This window comes from Ischnura elegans, chromosome 8, assembly GCF_921293095.1.
Source record: "Ischnura elegans chromosome 8, ioIscEleg1.1, whole genome shotgun sequence".
Classification (NCBI taxonomy): domain Eukaryota; kingdom Metazoa; phylum Arthropoda; class Insecta; order Odonata; family Coenagrionidae; genus Ischnura; species Ischnura elegans.
Window position 1 is genome coordinate 71983238 of NC_060253.1, and position 23381 is coordinate 72006618.

Below are 23381 nucleotides of genomic sequence, written 5' to 3' on the forward strand. Positions count from 1 at the left end.
AAAATTTTTACGAAAATGTAATTTTACCCATTTTATTTAAATGAGATAATCAATCATTAAACAATTTAATTTCCTTCGATCAAGTCAAGCTGGTTCCATTCCCTGCCACTTAATTACTCAAAGAGATTAATAGATAAGTAGGGAAAACGATAACTGAAATCCTTTTCCGTCATTCCCCTATGAAGAGAGGCCATTTACGACGTTAGCCCCGAGGAAAGAGACGGAAAATCTTTGAGGGCCTCCCTTTCTTCCACGCAATATACCTACAAGTAGGGAGCCTATTCCCGCCATAGAATCCATAAAAAAATGATCGAACGGCATTCACCTCCCCGGGTAAAATGACAATCGTGTCGAACACCAGGCGGCGTCGGTCGAGCCAGATGACGTGGAGAGAGGGTCTCTCCACAGGTTTCCGGGGGAACCACGGGAGATGGGGAGGCAAAATAAAAACTTAACCCGGCAAAAGCGCCACCGTAAGATGAGCAACGTGTTTAAAGGGGAGAGCGAGGAGTCGTGTGAGCAAAACACAAAGTTTACTCACCGGCATCAGTTCTTTTATCCATGTCCAGACGACAATTTCATAAAGAATGCTTGCTTCTTTGAAAATAAAATCCCCCATCACAAATAATGGATGAGAAATATAATAAATATTGTAATGTAATGCAGGGGCGCAGCCAGGAATTAAGGTTGGGGGGTTTAGGTGCAACTAATACCGGTGTGTGTGGGGGTATAGAATACCCACCAGGATAAGCAGTAGGTGCGAGATTTATAAATGGCGGAATTTTTGGATGAAAGGTCCAAAATGGTGAGTTTTATGGCTTTATGAGGGATATTTTATTAATCCTTACACTATTCTATTAGTAATATCAATGCAATAAGTAAAATGGATTAAATTTAAATATTTCTCTGAGCTCTGAGGGGGGGGGAGGGGGGGGGTTTAACCCCCAAAGCCCCCCCCCTCGCTGCGCCACTGGTGAACTTGATCTGTTTCAAGAAAGAAACATCTGATGTTATCAATGGATTATAATGACTATAACCGATGTGATTGATACATTATAATGACTCGAACTGTATATCCTCGTGTAAGCTGATATAATTTGTGTGAGTTGAATTTTTCCCTTTAAATATGTTGTTCGGAACACTATAAAATCGATAACGAAATAAATAATTTTATTCTTTCACGATATCCTCCGAATCAACCAAAACCAAAGTTAGGCAGATGTCTCTCGGTAGTCAGGAGACGGTTTATTGATGCATTCGAAGGGACCGGGCATCGTGACCACTTTCCATATACACGCCACTGACTAACCCTCCAAGTGTTAAATAAAAAAACATCTTTGAATAAGAAATATCAAAAGATCTATCACCCAATTTGCGAAACCTTCTCTTGCTCGGCGCCAGTAAGTAATCCAAAGGCAACCGAAGTTTCGAGTGGAGACTTAGGAGTAAATTTATCCTACATCGCTCAAAATATATATAATCAAAATCCGAGGAGAACACTGAAAACCAAACTTCAGCAGTGCTGTAATGGGAAACGGGAAATGTTTAATAATGAAATAGATACCAAATAAATAGATTTTATATTTAGAGAGCGGTATGTTTTGAGAAAAAAATCCAATCGCATTAAACAACATGAAAAAAATGCTATGGTCGTAGTAAGCACAAAACAGACTCATCGCGTGATATCGGATTTTGGCATTTCAATCTTGATCCCTCATGCGCAGAATATATATATTGTATATATTGTTATATATTTACTTGTATATATTTACTCTTGGGTTCAAATAACCCATAAAATGTCTGCTTGAGGCTTTCGTAGCTGAATTGTAGTTCCCTCCATGCTTTTTGGGTTAGTTGCGTCGTAGTTGTTTTCAAGGAGGCGTTTAGTGGCCTATACTGGCCACATACTCAGATCAGGTCTGAGTGCCGACAGATGGAAATGAATGATGGATAAGATGGAAAATTTATAGAGAGACATTGACTCCCTCAATCAATGGACCCCTTTACCCCTCTCCAACTCCAGAAACTTTCTAGCTATGGCTTCATGAAAGCAACAAAATAGTAACGGAGTAATTTCTATGCTATCATAAACAAAGCTACACAAAACCCCGGCTGAGCTTACTTTGATTTTGGATTTTATCACAAAAACGTCCAAATGTGTGTCAAAGCAGTAATTCAGCAGGTATGCAGGTATCGTTCTCCCCGGGAGTTATCCCAGCCCATCACTCTCTGCAACAGATTCTGTTCAAGGTCTTCAACTCATCCCATGGCCAGGTATACATTCTTGCTTTTATGATCTGATGACAGACAAAATACCTTTCCCAGCATGCCCCGAAACTCGCCCAGTGGATCGTAACGATCGTAATGAGAAGAAGTACTTAACCCAGGCGGGGGAGTCGATTTCAAAGAACAATTTGCAGCTGTTGACGGATGCTGCGGCGTCTGAAAGAGTACTAACCCTGCCCCAAAACACTTTAACCTGCTCCAGTTTAAATTTGACGCCATTGAATGCAGCGATGACGCGCGACCTGGTTTGGTTGTACCATTTGCACGATTTCCGTTCCTTTCACTGCCTGATCACAACAAGATCACTATCGTCCAGGCAAAAATAATTTTTCTGAATGGGCTAGTTGGGCTTAAAAACTACTTAAATAGAGTTACTGTTTATTCCTCTTGACCTCAGTGCTTAATTTTGATCCAGAGTCTTGGAGTATAGTTTTTTATACATTCGAAAAGAATCCAATCAATTGGAAAAAGAAGCCATTACGAAGGTGTATAAATATTACGAAACGTTGGAAAAAAATTTGCATTTAAAATTCTTCAGGACCTATTGTCCAAGACACTGAATCAACATTTAAAATTTCTCCTAATGCAGTGAATTTTAGTACTTGTCACTATGTTCCTTATACTCGGATCATTATAAAAGTCAATACCCAACCAAACAAGAAAATTATTCCGCCCTTGGGAAGCGTTGATACCCACCGTATGAATTGATTGTAATTCACTGTCATGAAAAAGAGATATTCACTGAGTTATCTAATGAAATTATTTCTACATGCCTACGAATATGCATCAGTAACGTGAAGATGACGAATATATGCTAAATTTAATCATGGTGCACAAGATTCAACTTGGCAGCGTTTTTCCACATAGACTAGCCATTTTTCTGCATACGCTAACGTTACGCACGTTTTTCCTCAATTCATGTGACACCACATCGATAATTTCCTGGAACATGACTTTCTAAGATCGTGCCCGGAAATTCTCTACGACGAGTAGGCGAGTCACACGTGACCGTTCAGTTTTCCTCTGAATATACACGGATTAATTTTGTGATTCAACTAAGCAAAATATGCTGCCCAAGCAATTCTTAGTCACCATAATCTTACAGTTCAGCTTAATATATCAACTTTTCATGTCTAACACCCAAATAAAATTCCTTCTCCTCTACATTTTCCCCTATTTCATTTAAACTTGCACGAGACTTCAATTCGGAATACTTTCCTTTTTTCTTAGACACGCATTTTAGTGCACCATTCTCATCACATGTCCACATCACCTTTTCTCTAACCTACCTGAACCAACTTTGAGTTGAAGCACTGAGCTAATAATACGTATTTTTTTTCGAACATAAGTTACGCCTTTTTTCTGATTTTGGAGCCTAATGTCTAGGTGCGACGTGAATTCGAGATCTTAATATATCGGAACCGATACGTATTTGAGCTAGCCTGCCATTCGGATACACGCAGACGCCTGAAAAACTCACCTAAGCCAAGGGGAAAGTAAGAAATAACGCCGAACGAGTTCAAATTGGTGGACAACTTATGCATGTATATAAGGATAGTGCCAGAGTACGTTCTGCGGCGGGGAGCGCGGATAGGAAATAAAGTAGCAGCAGTGTGTCGTATATCTAGGGCGGCTCGCGGGGTGATCCAAATCACTATAAGCAATGTATGGGTGTCCCGCCAATCAAAGCAGAAAAAAATTCATATATAATTCCAGGTTTTCCAGGGAATTTAAACAAATTCCTGGTTGATCTTATGTGATTACTGCGATAGATTAGAATTTTAAAACACTCAAAATTACTTCAATACTTTTAAATAATACTATATATATTTATGTGTTATTTTACATTCCTAATTTAAATACTTACACTGGCACTCCCAGGCATCTGTTCTCTGGCAATATTCTTCGCAAGAAAATGGGTGATTAACTTGAAAATTTTTTCATGTAAAATGGATTTGAAATATCATCATCATCACTGGTCAACAATCCTAGGATTGGTTTGACGCAGCTCTCCACTCAGTTCTCCTATCAGCTAATCTTTTCACACCTACGTAATTCTTCTCTTTCACATCTCTCATTACTTCCGAGGTCTTCCTTTTCCATTCTTGCCTTCCACTTGCCCTTCGACGATTGTCTTCATCAGGCCATCATGTCTCAAGATGTGGCCTATAAGGTTGTTCCGTCTTCTTATTAAGGTTATTTGAAATATAATATTTTTGATATTTGAAATATAATAATTTTTTTCTTTTTTTTTCTCGTGGCATAATTGTTTCACATTTAAGGTTTCCGGTGACTGGGAGAATCGGGAATTATGCACGAATTTTTTAGTCCCTGGAATTTCAAAAAAAAAAAATTTGAAATATAATATTTTGAAATTCCAGGGTCTAAAAAATTCGTGCATAATTCCCGATTCTCCCAGTCACCGGAAACCTTAAATGTGAAACAATTATGCCACGAGAAAAAACCCTCTCAATCCGTCTTTTTTCTCTTTACCGTAAAACGAGGTGAATAGACTTGTTTTTCAAGAAAATTCCTTACATTAAAATAAAACACCAAAGAATGCAGATAGATCAAAAATATAAACGGGTTTCGACTGTGGAGAATTCCATGATTCAATTCATCGATTGATGCTTCTTTGTGTGGCAGCCATTTTAGTGTGAGATCGATCACAGAATTCGTCCACGCAAACAGCTTTTCCATGCTCCCGGAAACTTTTGTTTACCTTTCGAAAACTGTTGAGGTAAAGTTGTTGCCATTTTCATTCTTAAATGAATCGTTATTTTCCTTCCAATATCTAAATTTTGAAAATTTTCAACTAATTAGATGAAAAGCAGCAGCCAATAGGGTAGTTTCCTTCATCAAAGAAAACGAAAGGCATTGATTGCGATTCGTTACCCACCATTAGTGTATTCATAATATACAAATTATTTGGTTTTAGAAATACCGATTTAAACGAATGGCAATGGTCAATTTTATCCTCATTTGAAAAAGGCCAGATTGGCGCCCATTCGATGCCACTCTACGTGACGTCACAGGGACCTAGTTTCTATACGAGTAGATAGGAGTTTTACATCGTCTGAGAGATTACCAATGCATGGATGAGGCACAGAGCTCAGGGAAACATGTCTTGATAATCACCTATTAAAACTGGCTAAGGTCGGAAAGTTTTCTTCGTTTTATAAGGTATTAATAATCCTTATTTAAGCCAAGCGCTACCGGCTAGCATGGTACTCTGCTACCTGCTAGCATCCTGCGTCGTATCAGCGCTCAGAGCCTCGCCCCAAGGTCACCTCACTTGCAGCAGCGGGGACCAGAACGACGTCACACGGAGTTTTCCCGGCATTCATACTTAGCCGTCGCGTTTTCGCGCGCTTGGAAATTTTCACTTTTCATTTAATTGCGAAAAATAGATATCGTCATTTAAAAATCTAAAAGCGTGAAATACGTACTCCAGGAGTAATAATCTTTCGATTTAGGCAATAGAAAAATAATAGGAAACCACCCTATTTCCTCAAGATAGTGGCGAACCTCGCCTGAAATTGGGTGAATAGGCTCCCACATCACAATGCCGCGAAATTATTAGCCTGACCCAGTAGGAAAACGGCACATCAAAAGGACTCCCAAAGGGATCAATCAGGCCGTGCAAGCTGTGAAAATCAGGGTTTAAGTATTCGCAATGCTGCCCTTGTATACAATATCCCTTGCTCGGCCATTAGACGACATCTGAAAAATCCGAAAAGAAACCTCAGGGTTGTCATAAAGTTTCATCCCCAGATGCGGGAAAATTAACTGTGGAGAGATTTATAATTTATTCGGAATGGGGATACCCATTTGATCGTACTACTCTCCGTTACTTTGCTAAGGGGTATTTATTTAATATATGAGTAATATATGAAACTGAATAAAATACAACGAGGACAACATAATTTCTCAATTGACTCAGCCCACTTGGAGTGATGACAGCAAGTTCCATAAGTTCTTCTTAAAGTTATATTTGGGAAACAATTGATGCTGTTTTGCAAATAAATATCAAAATTGAAAAAAATTAACCATTTTGGGCCTTCATTAACCACAAAAAATGCACCTTTTACCTTAAAAATAAAGAGAAATTCAGCTAAAAATTCAAATCGATGTTTTCAGTTCATTATTTCTTGAGCCTCTTCATCAAGCTTAAAGGAGGATAGAAACTGCAAGTGAAAAACGTGTAAGAGTCTATTCACCCCATAGCGTGGACCAATTGGATCAGACCACTAAAAACATTATAACATCTCACCAATAAAAATATTACGATATCTCAGGTAATGAATCAGAAATATAGGCCAAGACATAAAATGGCATTGAATTCACTGTGCTGTTTTACATAGTCTTAAATTTTTAGCACAAGTAAGTTGAAAAGTGAGCCTATTCACCCCATTCTGCAGTACGCTACACTACGGGATAAACTAAAAAGTGTACGAGTGAACTTTTTTCTCTCTTCCAAAAAAACGGGCCATGGCATGCATTTCGAGAAATACGAGAAAAAGGGTATTTACTAGTAAAGTACTTACGGGAGCAGGTGGGGAAGGAGGACCGCCATAACTAGGTCTCCAGATGCGAGGCGCGACCCCTTTTCAACGGCGTGCGTAACACTCATTTCTGCTCTCCAGAAGAAATGAAGAAATGTGGCCCGGTTGAAGAGCGGGAACACACATGACGCGCAACATACGGGCGTGAGGGGTGCTGGAGCAAAAGTGTAAACCGGGGTGCCCTGTTCTCCCTAAAACGCGAAACGCTGCACGTGTTTATTTCCGTAGCGTGTTTTCAGGGGCGACGAAAATGCGGGTAATGACTCGGCGCGGTTGCGGTGGTCGGCTTGGGAGAGAGGCTTAAAAGAGTTCCACTAACATAAGTCAAATTAAAACAACGTCAAATTTTCGCAAAAATTGATTTTTTTAATACTGCTATCATTAAGGGAGCGCGGTAGCCTGTTATAGGGGTCGGCGACCTACGGCTAGCAAGCTGCATGCGGCTCCTATGATATCAAACTGCGGCCCGTGCCCAGCCGTTCATGTGAACCAGTTCTATGCGCAAAAAAATAAAAATCATACAATTTTATTTTCAAAACTCAAAAAATATTGCAAACAGAATAAAACCATGAATGTAGGAAAGAGAGAGGATGGAGGATCTTTTCCTGGGTGAAGCCTTCGGAGACCCCCAAAACCACATCCTCCAAGAGCTAGGTGGCCCAGGTAAAGGCACTAGCTCCTAAACGCTGAATGTGTGAACCAGTTTCATTTGCAAAAAATAATTATTACATTATTTTATTTTCAAAACTCAAAAAAAAATTAAACAGGATAAAAACACTAAATGTAGGAGCTAGTAGGAGAGGGGATATAGCCTGGAGGAGAGAACTTCACACGCCAGTGGCTTAGTTTGAGATGGTCTCTACCCCCACTTGTACAAATCAACCTTCGCGTTGAGTCATTGAGTGAGTTAGTGCAACCATATTTGACGTACCCATCACCCCCGAACGAACAAGCGTATTTTTTCTCTTTTTCACGATACTCTATTCGTTTAAAAGTTATGCTGCCACTTCTAAATTTTCAGGGTGTATAGAATAAACAATTTTCAATATTTTCCAGCGTTTCAATCACAGAACTTTTACATCTGAGAAAATACAGAGGTCATACTTTTAATAAACGAAACTGTTATTTATAGTAAAATTTTATATACCGAATATCTCAAGATAAATTCAGTAATAATATAATTATTTGCCACGAAAAAACAGATAAGACGGAGTGATTCGTTCCCATGTAAAACAAGTTTAGGATACATACCTTTAATGAAGATATTTCAAAGAAAATCTGTTTAAGGTTGACGCTATAAGTATGGAACATCACATTCTGTTCCCGGGCAACAGCTGAATATCCTTTTTTCAGACGATAGTTTTCAGGTCTGTTCTGGAGGCATCTTCAGGTTGAAGATCTTTTCACTGCCAGCCACTGTATCTAAGTTTTTTAAGTTTAAATCTTTTCAGCGGTTCTAGCCAACAGTGGTACTACTTCCATTTCACTATCAAATATAGACTACGATAACACGGTCTGTATGCTAAAAATTCATAAAATATTAAAAACAAGTTCTTTTAACGTTATATTTATGACCTGCAATTCTTATATTAAAGCGAATGTTTACAATTTTCATAAAAAGACATTACATTCTATTTGCAATTTAAATTTCCTCGAAGTATCGTCAACAATTCACGTTAAACCCTGCATTAATCTGTGGATTTAAAATGCGATTTAAAAACATGTAACATAAAAATTTCAATGTACTCGAACGATCTCAATAAATCAACGATATATTTGAATATCAACAAAAATGTAATTAAATCGTTTCTCGGTGGAACTTTCACGTTGCACTCAAGAGGAAGCAAAGGAAGCTGGGTAAAAAAAATATCAAGCGCGTGTACGCAAAGTCTTAGCATAGTTATAACATAGCATGGAGCAATATCTCTCCATTGATCTCTAATGAAACAGTGTGAGTTACACGGAATAATATTTGTTGGGAAAGGGAAGCTTGCAAATCGTTAAATTTTGTAATTCAAAGAAGGAATATCAACAAGATAAAATTAGCTATGAGGACACATCGCGCCCATTCAGCCACTCTCATTATCTCATTTTGTCTCTTGTAGAGGCGTTTTACTCGCTTAAAACATAAGGTATCATGTTCAACTTTTCAGAGTACCTATTTAAGCAGACTTTTTTTAACATACGCCACTACCTTAGGGATTAATATTTTACATCTGAAACAATTATGCTTTTTTTCAAATTCCGGTCAAGCAGGAGAGATGAGTATCCTTATAGATTACGTTCGAGAAGAATGTCACTTTCAAAAACGGAGCAATTCAAGGCGTAACGTTTCCCAACGAAGTCAACGCGTAATGGGTGCGATTCCAGGACCTTGAGTATGATTGCGTAAGCATACTTGGTCCAACAGCACTATAGCTAGCAAAACGTTTATATTCCATGGTAGAGAAGTGAAAATAATCTTGTATGCGTTATGCAAGCCCTGTGAGACTCGCTCGGAGACGATACGCGTGATGTTGGTTGCGTACTTTCAGGAGCATGCCAAATAAAGATCTGATTCATTTTGTCCCAATATTATAACAGCTGAAAAATCGATTCCCGTTCCCTAAATCTTTGATACCATGGACGTTTTTAAGGAACGTATATTTTTTTGCACTAAATTCACATCACCCTGCATACATGCACCCTAAGAATCGGAATGTTTCGAGAAATTGTCGGATATCTTAAGAGCTACAACAAAATATTTGTGGCAGAATCCATAGAATAAATTTTGTAACCATTTTTCAACAGTTCTCTCCAACAGTCCACGTGAGCTAAGTTCAATGAACCCTTATTGCTAAAGTGAAGGCTTCGGTGACCTTCTCCATTGGACTAGACCATATTTCATAAATATCACGAAAACCTTTCTTAATGAAGATAACATAGGAGAAATTTATTCTCCCCGTCCCATGCAACGAGTTCAGGAGATGCTCACGCCTCCTGGCAGGGAGCTGATCACGGGAAAGTGCACCGAAAGCGGAAATTCAAACGACCGTCGCGCCCACTGAGCATCTCGGCGTGATTAATCGAGTTTCCAAGAGGATTTCACCTTCCCCTAGCCTCAATACTGGCATATGGGTAACTAGGTGACGAGTACGGATGGGTCATGATGAACCACTCTAAAATTACTAGCAGGAGAGAAAGACACTCGGAGCTTTGTTTTCAAGTTACTACTCCGCCATGAATTCGATTTCTGAAGTTTTCGACGAAAATCACGTCAGATCAGTGGCGAAGCGTGAAGGTGACCTAAGGCCCTGAGAATAATCAAGATAATTTCGACTAAACATTTATAGAAAACATAAGCTTCATCACCCATTTCATATTCCCAAAAAAAATAGACGAGCATGACATTTAACATAAATTTACATGGAGCACGTCATGTTGAAGTGTTAGGATGCTTGGTAGTCAGGCTGTCGTTAGACTATAAATGGAGCCAGATAGAATACTTATGATAAATTATCGCTGATTGGCTGCTACTTGGATTGTTATTCTAATTATAATGTAATTATTTCACATATCTCCTCATTGATTATATGATTATTTTATTAGTAAAGGGCAAAAGGTTGGAATACTAACATTTCGTAGCGCCTCTGTTTCAGATGGCGGATGATCCATCGAAGTGTTCATCCGCATTTCTTTTAATCCGGAGGTTAATGATGCTCCACCATGGCTGATATATCCAAAACGAATATTTTTTCCCATAATATCAACATATCAATGCTTTTACAGTGGAAGGTAGCCACAAATGGGAAATTTAATGCATTTTCCATAATTTCAACGGTCACTCAATACATAGTCTTTTGAAACGGAGGAATTTTTTTATACCTTTAATTTACTTTTTCAACTCTTCGTATGCATAGTTAAAAAAAACTATTTTCAAATGCAGCAGACTTCGATGTTAAAAATCTAAGTCAGGATGCTGAGTATCCAGATAATACAATTAAAATAGTTCCAATTGCCACTCTTTAAAACGGTTTAATTTAATTTTTTAACACCATATTGTGACGCTATTTTCATTTAAATAACACACTTCGACTAAAGTGAAAACATCAATTTGCAACTATGAATAACCATGAGAGTAGTAAGAACTCGAGGTTCTAATTGCGCTAGGGTAGGAATTCCAGCACTAAAAGAAATAGACTATGCTATAGCCGTTTACAGTAAGAAAGGACTAAATAATTTCGCTTAACTTCCTAACCTTCGCTTTCCTTCCCCTAACTTCGCTTCTTAAGAAGACGCATCGCTCGGGGTCAAGTGGTATCCTTACGTGACGCATTTCTTGTTTAGAAATTAAGCTATCATTTTGAAATTTTCGTAGTACATAGAGTATACCGTAGTAAACATTTTCCTGATTCTAAATTTTACTTGAGTGCCTCCTCAAATGCAAATTTCCTAAAAATTTAAATGAGATATCGTCAAAAGGTTAAAACTTTCGCGGTCCATGGTGTACAGCGGTATTCCTTTCTGGGCGTGCCCGCGTCACGGTTGGATTATTGGCCCACAGTTTCTTCTCCCCTGCTGGAATCCTCCTCAGGGCAAGGAAGAGGTCGTCTCCAGCAGTGAAGGCGACACTTTTGGCCAGTAATCCAACCGTGACGCGGGGACACCGTAAAAGGAATACCGCTGGACTCCTACGAGATATTTCTATGGCCCGAAAATAAAAAAATAAAACAAAATACACTCGTTGGAGCGGCATTGATGAGTTAAGCCTTTTGAGTTAATCCTTCAATGCCGATAATTAATTTGACACTGCCCAATCCACGAACTACAAGCAAAGGAATCACGACTCACCCGGTCATTTCCGACCAAATTCAGAACAAGACAGCCGCGCTCGAAAACGAGGCGACTCGAATTGGGCGAAGAAAAAGGAGCGAAATGCGAATCGGGCTTGCATTTGTAGGCCGCTCCATTGTTCTTCATTTTCATCGGACCTTTCTCTCGAGCGTGAAAAGGTGGCAGGCTGGTGAAAAACTGATCGCGACGCACCAATTGGTCATGGCCGCAGATGGCCCAATTCGACGATGAAGGCGCAAAGACGTACCTGGGGTGCTTTCAGGGAGGAAGATACGGTCAGGGCTGGTCAATGTTTAAAAAAAAAGTATTAAAAAATACGTATTTTAAATCCATTTGTAATTTGTATCTGGTATTTCAAATATACGACCTGAATGTATCGTGTATTTCAAACACAGATTTTTGGTATTTTCCCAATTTAAAAAAATGCATTTGTAAAATACTTTTGAAGTAGCTCTGATAACACTTCTGTGACATTGTGCTTCAGAGATTATTTCGTTTTCGTTTGAATCATTTTCTTCATGAATTTCAACAATCCATAACATGCCAAGGCATATTTTTTTAAGATCTCTTAGTTCCCATACAAATGTTTTTTTTATTTTAAAAAGTGTTGAAAATACTATTTTTAGTTCGTTTTTCTAATACCCCAGTCAAAGGTATTTAGTAATATGCATTTCAAGTACATCGGGATCGGTATTTTATACTTCAAATACATTTGGAGCAATATTTTGTAACTATAATACTCCTCGGCCTGTATTTTGCCCAGCCCTGGGTACAGTGATGGTACCGATCGTCATACAGTGGTCTCAGAAGCCAATTTCTCACCAAAAAACAAATTTTCTGTCAAATTGTTTATTTTAAGTCCTAATTGTTCTCATCATGAAGAAAAATGTCAATCAAATGCGAACCTAATATATATTTACACCATTTGTTGACTACTTTTTGAGTAGTGTAGACACACATCTGGTTCCTCATGCACCGGGATAAATTTATAAGTTTATCGAGCTGGTGATAAATTTATGGAGTCACCCGAAATGCAAAAATGTATGAAATACCATGGAGAAAAAATCATTCACCTTGACCACGATTGGATCCCTCGATTCCCGACCGGGTGCTTACAACCAATTTCCTCAGAAAGGATTGACGCCTCTCTAGCTAAAAACACTCACGGAAATCAAAGGATCCAGATTCGAATCCTGGTTCAGGCAAATGATTTTTCCTCTACGGAATTTCAAACATCTTGGAATCAGTGCCACTGTTCGATATTAATTTTCTCACACTCCAAATCTGCACTGAAATTTGAAGTCATTTTACCCACATCTCTTTTAATATCAACAATTTAATTACCATGAAAACTTTATTCTTCATTCACAAGGCTGAATGTTTAGAAGGGTACTTACCCTGAATGATTGGTTACACCAGTACATTATTATCTGTAATCAAAACTATGGGATAAAACTTGTGATAGAAATCGTACATTCGCAAATTACTTACCTCTCTTTTTCTCTACTTGCAGGAACCCAACATGGTGGCGTCGACGTACAACCATGGAGAGGAACTTGACCCTCATAGCAACAGTGGCAATTCTAGCAGCTATTGGTTTGACTGTGGCTCTTGTCGCTGTGATTATGCTAGGAGTTCCGCCACTTGGAATAATGGGTCTTAGAGATCAGGGTGAGAAAATAATATGATTTCCATCAATCAAATGAGAAGCTTGAGGGCAAGACAAGCTCAGAGATTGAACAACCAACAAGTTCTTCCACCTTATAGAAAGAAACCTCAGAGGCACTACGTCCTAAGTTACTGGGTTCAGTCATTTCAGGAATTAAATTGACCGATTAAAGTCAAATTCTAGAGAGCATTACCATCACATTCTGCAAGAGGAAATTTTCAATTGGTGATTGATAAAATTTGTGATGCTCAAATCTGAAGTATCCATGATTGTAGGATAATATCACTGGCTATTTTTCATTATAATTTTGCCAAATAGCTGAATGGAAAGTTCTCAATAAACTTCAACACACATATATGGAAGTTAAATGAAAATAATTTATAGCTGAAAACAGCTACCTGTACAAAGCAAATTTATGAGAAGCAGGCAAATGAAATTTCTATGATGGCTTCAGTAGGCTTAAGAAGGAATTCGGCACCATTCTTACATGTATTCATCTCATTGATTTTGCTGGTGGCAACATTTTTACCTACGTTCCAATGGGCAAAACAATTTTCACCAGCAACATCAACGCGGAGAGTACCTGGAAGAATTGAGCAAAGATGCAGACAAGGTATAACACAGCATCAATAAATAAATACATCAATAAATCAAACAATTACTTCACATTGAGTAGAAATCATTCAAGTTGTCATAAATATTAAAAATAAAGTAAAAAGTAGGATATGGATTACAAAATACTGTGAAACAGTCTTACCTTAAAGTAAAGTTGCCAAAAGATCATTCTTTCTCAACTATTAAAGAGGTCTTTGAATAGAAGTTGACTAATTATAGGGTCCTCATATGAAAATTCTCGGAAGTTTAAATTTATAAAAACAAAAGTTTAAGTATAAATTAAAAATGCAATATTTTCATTAGAAACATTATTGTAGAACTTAGCCAGTGATTTTTCTTCATGTCATTGTGTTCACTTATAGAATTGAGTCTTGTTACAGCCTCCCATGGGATATAAATAATTAATGAGAATGAAGTAAGTGGTTCACTCTCAATGAGGATAGAAGCCTAAGCTAGGGCTATCAAAAGGTAGCAATTGCTATATTAATATTTTTGACTACCTCCATTCAAAGAATGAAAATAAAGCCATCATTCATAATAAGTCATGATATTCATAACCATTTTCTCTTGGTGAATGGAAATTACCTTCTTTCTCTATTTAAGTAGAAACTTCTGTTACATTTATGTACGTAGTAGTATTGGTGGAAGTTGGTAAAAAATATTCCTGTTTTACTTTCAAAAAAATACTTAATATGTAATTCAGATGAAGCACTATATGTGTAATACAGCTCTTTCTGCTAACTTTCACAGCAAAAAGCTAAAGTCAAAGCACATATTCTTATTTTCAAGAAATATATTAATCATATTCACACTTAATAAAGCTTGAAAACATTCATTATACCAGATATGATTCCAGAAATATTATAAAGGTCTACTACCTAGATTATTCTACTTTCAGTTAAGAGGATTTGAAATAAATATTCTACTTTATAATGCCATAAACACGGATGGATTGGATTAATCGAATGCCTTATTCTTCAAAAGAGCCTATTTTCTACTGTCATAAATATAAAGTTTCATTTAAACCTTTATGCTAATTATGCTAAACTTAACTGAAATATTGTGCAAAAATTGTCTTTTCAATTTCAAATTTGAAATTTTAAAATGAAAATTATATCATTTTATGTGATTCAGCTAAATGTCACAGTTATCACTTCCCCAAAATCCTCTCTCTGGTACTTAATCACCAAATTTAACAATTCACTTTTCATTCAAAATAAATTATAAGGAAGCTTCCAAAAACTCTTGGAATAAAGTTGAAGGGCTAAACTTTCAGCCTTTCTTTTTTGCACCTTTTTTCTGGAATGATTCTGATATATAATGAATTAATTACCAAGAAAACATGCAATATATAAGGCGAAATATTGAAAATATTAACAAATACAGATAAAATATGCTAATATTAATTGACGTATTGTGCAAAAATTGGCTTTCAAAATGGAAATAATTTGATCTGGCAAAATTACATCACAACTTCATATTTATAGACTGGCTGAAGTGATTAATTGGTTCAAAGATTAACTCATTTCACACTCAAAAGTTGGATGAAAATCTGAAATTATTCCTAGGTTTCTTTTATATGCAATCTTTCCACAATTATTAATATCTTTGAATCACTACAACAGCTATGATGTTATTTCTCAAACTGATATGTTCCATTTTGAAATGAATTTGCATGTAAATCAACCCTCCCAATACAACAGGCATTCCCCCACACCTACTTTTCTTCCTCTCTTCCGTGTATTCTGTGTAGCTCATCTTTACCCTCTTCCCTTGATTCCATCTGTCTCTCAGCCTTTTTATATCTTACCACTATGCATGTTTGCTCTTATATACCTACTCAATGGCGTTGGGAAGCTTTTACGTGAAGACAGATACCACAACTGAATGAACACATGACTGACTGACAATAGCATTAAGACTGAAAATAACTCCAATATTCAGACCAAAATGAAGAAAAAACTAATACATTTGTTCACGGAGGTGGATTTCATTTCCTTATTTTTCTGTTTACTATTGCTTGATACTGAATGTGGACAGATATTCATGTATTAGATGTATCATCACTTAAAGCTTCTGTTTTCACAGTGGGTTCATGTTCAAAGTGGAAAGGCAAACTAATCTAGATAACATCACGTATGTCTGCAATGATGTTAGAAGAACAATTTAGTATGGAAATCATCCTTGAGCTCTACTGTACGGTGTCTTTTGATAGCTAGCCACAACAATACATAATGTATACCCGAAATTTTTCTTTTAACATTTTCCAATTTGAGACTAGACTTAACTGAGAAAATCAAGTTTTGCTTTTCTATGTTCATTATACTGGCAGTCCCACATGGAAAACTTGTATTGAATTGCACGTACTTTCCATACCATTAACTACAATATTTAATATGTGCTTATACTCCTCTCATTTCCATTAACGTCATTGCTATCACTCAATCAAACAAATAACTTATTGAATTTAATGAGATCAGAAACACGTAAATGGGACAATGTATTCAGTGCACCCACACATAGCAGTTTCCCAAATATTGAGGGAGAGATATTTTTTTAATGGCTTCAAAACGTATACAAATTCAACATAAAAACAACATGCAGTTCTGTTTTTCTGGGGAAAATACTCATAAATAATTAGAAAATCGCAACAGGTAATCTATTGTCGCATGCCGTTTTCATATTTGAACATTAAAACATGAAATTGAAACATGAAATAAAAGCCTAGTCATGTTAATTTAGGAGGAAGGGGAGGGTTTAGTACAAAAGCATTTTCCTACTTCCGTACTGCCTAGTTGATATGGAATACCTCTCTGCGATTATACATCTGCTTATAGATAAACAAGTGGCTCTTATATATTTCTCCAGTTACCTTAAAATACTATTTGTCGAGGTGGTGAAGTAAATACTTGCATTGAAGAGCCACCTCAATGATAACCATCTTATCTATTTCTCAATGAATTACAGGGGGGAATGGTCACCTCCCCAAAGACCCCACCTCTCAATATGCCACTGGTCACGGTGTCAATCTTTATTATCTCCAGCATCATGATACTAAGCCGCTTGATCAAAAGGATAATATAATATTTCTAAGTAATTACAATAGTAAGTTTAATAAGTTTTAAATAGTAAGAGAAACTAAGATCAACCCCACCACTGCAGAAAACCAAATATTGAACCACCATAGATTCACTGGTCAACAACAGTGACATCTTATCATCATGTCAATTTAATGAGACATTCTTCTCTCATGAGATTCAGTTAAAAGTTCTTTAAGCATTCTTGTGAGCATATTTTTAATACAAAGGATGATATAAACATATGAAACTTAAATCCATGAGAATAAATCATCATCAAATTACATTAAATTAGCATCAACTTATATAATATAAAAGGTTTTTTAACAATGAGAACCTTGTCTAGGAGAGAAAAATTTAAATAGAGGTAATTAAATCACACTCCTAAAATGTAGATTCACAACGAGAGAGATGAGAGAGATCAATGGTCACACAAAAGAGAGATGCATCATGAAATAATTTTACTTGAATGGGACTATTCAGGAAGAAATTTATTTCTATAATAAGGGAATGTTTTTTTAACTAAAATTCTAAAATGACCAATGAATGGACAAGAAATTAAAAGGAATTGGATGATTCAAGACAATAAAAGAGGAGACAAATCATCTAGGAGGACTTTTGTTTCGTTTTGTTTTATTTGTTGTACTCACAGACGACTGACGCTTCACCTAACTCCATTTCTTTGTTCTCTCTCGTTCCGTCCATTGCCTTTCCTTTCCCAATATTTCTTTCACAAAATGCCTGGCTCAAACTCCTAAACCAAAATCTAGCAGAAACATCAGAGTCTCTCCCTTTTCTGGCAGAAGCTTTAGTAGGGGAGCCACCAAAGGACCCCAAGGAGAACCCATGCCTGACCAAGGGCTGCATCAAAGCAGGTAAGAGAAGCAACTATGGTTAATTATTTTTCCCTTTGCCTACCAAACAATGATACATCATTGTGTCCTGACTTTGCTCAAAAGGATGCATCAAACACACTCCATCTGTCTTTTATTTCCAGCATACTACTCATTTTAAAATAAATATATCATTACTATCATCTCACCATGAAATTTTTAGTTGTCAAAAAGAGTGGAGTTCACATTTGCAAGTATGTAACCTCAAATTTGAAAACATAACCTCTAATGAAAAATTTATGTCCTAATTTGTTAAACTTTGAAAACTTTGTAAGTCTACTCTCTATGTACTCTACAAATTAAACGATGACACTGTAATTGTTAGGCAAGTTGTATGTCACCAAAAAAAATGCAACTGGTTGAGCAGATGTGATTCATCCTATAAGGAGTTCAATATGATGATACATACTATTATGTGTCCACTAATCTACACTATATGCGCTCTGGAAATTACAAGATTATAGCATAAGTTTTAAGCAAGTTAAATGTTGCCTTGAAAAACAAAAATCAACTGTTTGAGGTGATGTAATCCATCCTTTTAATAGTTAAAAATGAGAACCGATTAGTGTGTCCACTAATTTTACAAAATGAAACCCTAGGATTTCTCCCCTTACGTTAGCATAATAGCTATTCCAGTATGAGCTCTGGAGACTTCTGACTTCATAACTAACCCATATATTTTGTTACCATACTTGAAATAGCTGCCAAGATTATAGAAAATATGGACACATCAGTTGCACCATGTGACGATTTCTACAGCTATGCCTGTGGAGGTTTTGAACGCAAAAGCAGCATTCCAGAAGATAAGTCTTCATTGAATGCCTTCAATGTCATCCATGACCAGCTTCAAGAGCAGCTAAGAAGGATTGCAGAGGAGCCAGATCAGCCCAATGACCTAAGAGCATTCAGAATGGCCAAGGACCTTTATAGGGCTTGCATGAATAAAAGTAAGTGCTTCAATTACGCCATTATTTATTGGGTCCTTACAAGAGCCCATGCCTAAAATTACTCCTGATTTCCTGGAAACAGCCTGTGGTGTGAAAACCAAAGTTTAGTGAAGAATACAGCTTGCTTTGGATGTCATTTTCTTGATGTCAGGTCATCAATTCCTTAAGCCAGGAACAGCCTGGGTGTTTGAACTGATTGTTATCAGCAGTCACTGACTCAAGTTAGCAAAGAAATCACTGTCTACTGATGTGATTTTTGAAGTAACTTCTTATGGATTGATAAAATTAGCTTCAACTAAGACTAGGCAATGAATTAGCCAGAATAAATTCTCTGGACAGTTTGTCTTGAGCTTAAGTCACAAAGCATTAAAGAGGATCACAAACACAAAGGATGTTATTGTACGTGGGTAAATTTTTGTTTTTAAGGTTGAAATTATTCACTAAATCCGGAATATCATAGTAAACTAAAATAAACATATCAATATCGAATACCCATTCTAATTATCAATGAGATATAATTCGGAAATATTTGGCAAGAGTAACCCCAATTGACTTCAAGATGATTTTCGAAAATAAATCAGATCATGATCATTTTTCCTAACTCACAGTTAATTTCTTGCAGCTCTCATTGAAGAAAGAGGATTGGAACCACTGAAGAATGTACTGAAAAATCTTGGAGGGTGGCCAGTCCTTGAGGGAGATTCATGGGATGAAGGCTCCTTCACTTGGCTTCAAAGTGTCTACAAGTTCAGAAAGAATGGATACAGTGTTGATTACTTCCTGGATTTCTCAGTGACAATAGACCTTAAGAACTCATCTTTCAGGACCATTGATGTGAGTACCCATTCTAATTCACATAATTTGATAAAATTTGAACTTCCACCACATCGTGCCTAACATCATACAAAATATTGCAATGTGGAAAATTTGATAAAATGTTGATTTTTTAAAAGGCTAAATTTCTTCAAACTCCTTCCGTTACCTTCTCCCTCTCATAAGTCACCAATTTAGAAAAATAATGTCAAAAATTTTAGTCAGATTTTCCATGCACAGCAGCTATATGAATCCTCCCAATACTATCTATGCTAGCCAGTGTTGCCCTTTTTGTTGCTCTCAATATGGATGGTAGAGCTGGTGCTTGCCCAACTAATAAGCACCAGTCATACAAGGTGCTTTTAAATAAAGCAGATTTGCTGGATATGGTGAGTGAGGAGAGAAAGCTTCTGGATGAGATACGGAGGAGACAAATGGTACGGGAAGGAGCGAGTACTTAACAGGGATGACATATTGAGAACAGTGTTAGAGGGTAGAATGTTGGGTGAACGAGGGAGAGGTAAGAAGAGAATAGGATTTGTATTCAGAATGAAGGGGAGTATTTTTGAATTAAAGAGGGAAGTCCATGAGGGGAGGGGAGACTGCTGCAATGCTTTGTAAAGCTCCATGCAAACCTACCTTAATCGGTAGAATAATTCATTAATTTTCCTAAGAAGCGACTGTACACAGTAGACTCTCATTATGACGAAGTTCGCGGGACCGAAAAATTGGAGGTTCGTAATAACGGAGTTCGTATGAACGTTTCTTTTCGGAATCATTGCAAAAAAAAAAAAACTTTGTCAAAATTTCTTGTTTCTTCAATATCCAAAACTTATAGCCGCAATGCGGAAGAGCTTCAGTCATGTATATAATATACGCGATTAAATTATGCGCCAATATAATAATAATACGCGCAAAGGATGGTTCGAGAACATTCGTTTGGTTTTATCAATAGAAAAATGCGGCAAGACATAATCGAGGGTTGATATCTTCGCGAATGCAGTAGGTCCTCGGTATACGATCGATATGCATTCCAATACCTTCTTCGTAAATTGATAAACCTTTGTAAGGCATTGAAATGTGTTGTTATCCTGCCGAATGCACCACTGCATTACGACTGTGCGTAAACTCACGATTGTGACGAGCTAATCTAGCTGCGCGTGCGACGTAGCTAGAGCCGATAAAAAAGGCTATCCACGGGAAGGAAGAATGGGTAAAACGCTGAACAATCCCCGACTTCACAACGGATTAAATGATTCTTTGTTCAGATTATGCCCGAAGTGCAAGTTCCTCTACGCCACACCGCGTCGCACCGGCCAACTCCAAAGGCGCCAAATTTGAAATTTTGGGCACGCTTGAATTTTGCGAATGTTCGCATCTCTGAATGTTCGTAAGAAGACTTCATTTACGCCTAATTTACGAGCGGTAATGAGTGGGTTACCAAGATTCCACAGAAATGAAGCTTATTACATGATGTTGCGTGCATATTGAAGTATCTCCTATTGAAGAAAGAACCATAATTAACGCTCTAGAGCACTGTGCACAAGGAGAACTTAAAAGTGTCACAATAATTTAACGTATCGTCGTGTATATTCTCCTAAATGCCGTTGCTAACCCGTGGAACTTCGTAATAAATTTTTTTTGTGACTGGTAGGACCGGGACTGAGGTTCGTAATTTCGTAATAACAAACCTTTCGTAATAACGTTTCTTTTACTATGGATTAGATTGGCCTTTTCGTCGGCACCAACTATTGTTTTCGTAATAACGACAACTTCGTAATAACGTTGTTCGTATTAACGAGAGTCTATAATGGTTAGCTGAGCCAGCTCATGATTCTGAGGACAGATACCCCCTACCCTACCCATTCCTAATTTAAGATCAGCATATATCTCATCATGCTCAGAGCACAATCGATAGTAAAGTCAAATGAGTAACCATACAAATCAAAACATAGCATGTTGAATATGGGTTATTTCATTCCTGAATAATAATTTAATACCTTCATCAACTTACAGAAAAATTTTGGACAACCTGACTTTTCCAGGATGTAATGAAGTGTACAATACCAAGTTTTTCACGCCCTTCATTGAATAAATTTTTTCACATATTGAAAAAGAAAACTATTCTTTGGCTAAAAAACAAATACATTTTTTCTACAAAACAATCCACCAGTCATCACTCAAGTAAACAAATTTATGACTTTCTCCGATTTAATTTTTTCAGCTCGATTCTGCCATGCTCGGCCTCAGCAGAGAGTATCTTACTAAAGGTTTGGAAGATAAGGTGGTGAAAGCTTATTATGAATACCAAGTGGATATTGCTGTATTAATGGGTGCTGACAGAGCACGTGCATCAAAGGAACTGAAAGAATCACTCAACTTTGAGATAAAGTTGGCAAATGTAAGTCTATAAACGATTAGTTCCCATTCAACCACAACAAAGTTTTGATGTTGCCAAAAGAATTAAGCATGCAAAGAGCTTCATTTGCCTTTTATTCCTCACAAAAATGTTACAGATTTCATTACCAATGGAGCAAAGAAGAAATGCCTCAAAACTGTACAATCCAATGACAGTTGAGGAGCTACAGGTGAAGTATCCTTCCATTCCCTGGATGGAGTACTTTAAGGAAGTTCTTCCTCCAGAGATAACCGTCAGCCCTAAGGAGGTGGTGATTGTCAATGTACCTCAATACATAAAGGATCTGGAAATACTTTTGAGCCATACACCCAAGAGGTGAGTTTTTGAAGGAACATCTAGAAAATACTATACATATTTCCCATCAAGTATCCAACTCAACCAGGCAACAAGAAATCAGGGGTTATGCTATTTGCCTAATACCCAGGGGGAGATGCACAACTTGGATGAATATACAATCTGCACACATTTATTGATGCCAAAAAAATTGATAAACTTATTTCTTACCACACTGATTTTTTTCCTTGAGCAGGGTCCAAGCCAATTATGCATTGTGGAGAGCAACTGGTGCATCAGTCAGCTACATGACAGAAGAACTGCGCAGACGTCAGCTCAAGTATCTCACCGCCTTGTCTGGAAAGACTGAGAGAGAATCACGCTGGAAAGAATGTATTGACACAGTCAGTGGAAGGTAAAGGAGCAATGAAATCACAGTTATATAATCATATAAGAACAGTTAATCCTCAATTGTTTGTTTTCACTTTTTATACCCCTTTCACAGACTTAAAAAAAATGCATTTTTTTCCATAAAATGCAGGGATAAGCTTCTTTCTTCTAATCTTATTTAAAAAGAGCTAGAAAATTCATATTTCCCAGATTGCATTACCCAAGGCAAATTCTCAAGTTAAGCTAAATATATTAATTACCAGTGGCATAAATTTAGTTTATAACTCCAGTGGCAAGGACCAACAACTAATATCTTCTGTAATAACCATCAGGAAAAAATTATTCTAGGGATCTATCCCACCAAAATTTCCTGAAAATTAGGGTTTAACTATTGCCTATAAGGGTTTTCAGTACATTTTCTGCAAAAATAGATGCTAATATTCTCTATTTATGCTAGTGTATTTGGAATCATTCGCATAATTTTAGGCTTGAAGAATAAAGGTGTACAAAATTTAAGGGTAGATACTACCACTCGTTGTATGAATAATTGACTAAATGATAATTCATGTGAGAAACATTGTTCATCCAGAATTTTAAAACT

General features: G+C 37.0%; 1 protein-coding gene and 1 long non-coding RNA gene across 6 annotated transcripts in view; one reads left to right on the forward strand and one right to left on the reverse strand.

The window, feature by feature from the left end:
* Positions 1–23381, forward strand: part of LOC124164525 (neprilysin-2-like) — a 160246-nt gene that overhangs the window by 130565 nt on the left and 6300 nt on the right. For 2 of the 5 annotated variants that reach the window (XM_046541881.1, XM_046541876.1), the window contains exons 2-8: positions 13198–13355; positions 17816–17920; positions 18640–18885; positions 19508–19719; positions 21923–22099; positions 22215–22432; positions 22647–22805. In XM_046541881.1, the coding sequence (XP_046397837.1) occupies positions 13198–13355; positions 17816–17920; positions 18640–18885; positions 19508–19719; positions 21923–22099; positions 22215–22432; positions 22647–22805 (1275 nt within the window). The remainder of the gene's footprint in view (positions 1–13197; positions 13356–17815; positions 17921–18639; positions 18886–19507; positions 19720–21922; positions 22100–22214; positions 22433–22646; positions 22806–23381) is intronic. The other 3 variants (XM_046541877.1, XM_046541878.1, XM_046541879.1) reach the window with 3 other exon arrangements.
* On the reverse strand, positions 13266–22681 carry LOC124164526. The gene is made up of 2 exons (XR_006866056.1): positions 22622–22681; positions 13266–13936 (listed from the first exon to the last, which is right to left on the reverse strand). It is a non-coding gene; the product is annotated as an uncharacterized LOC124164526 (long non-coding RNA).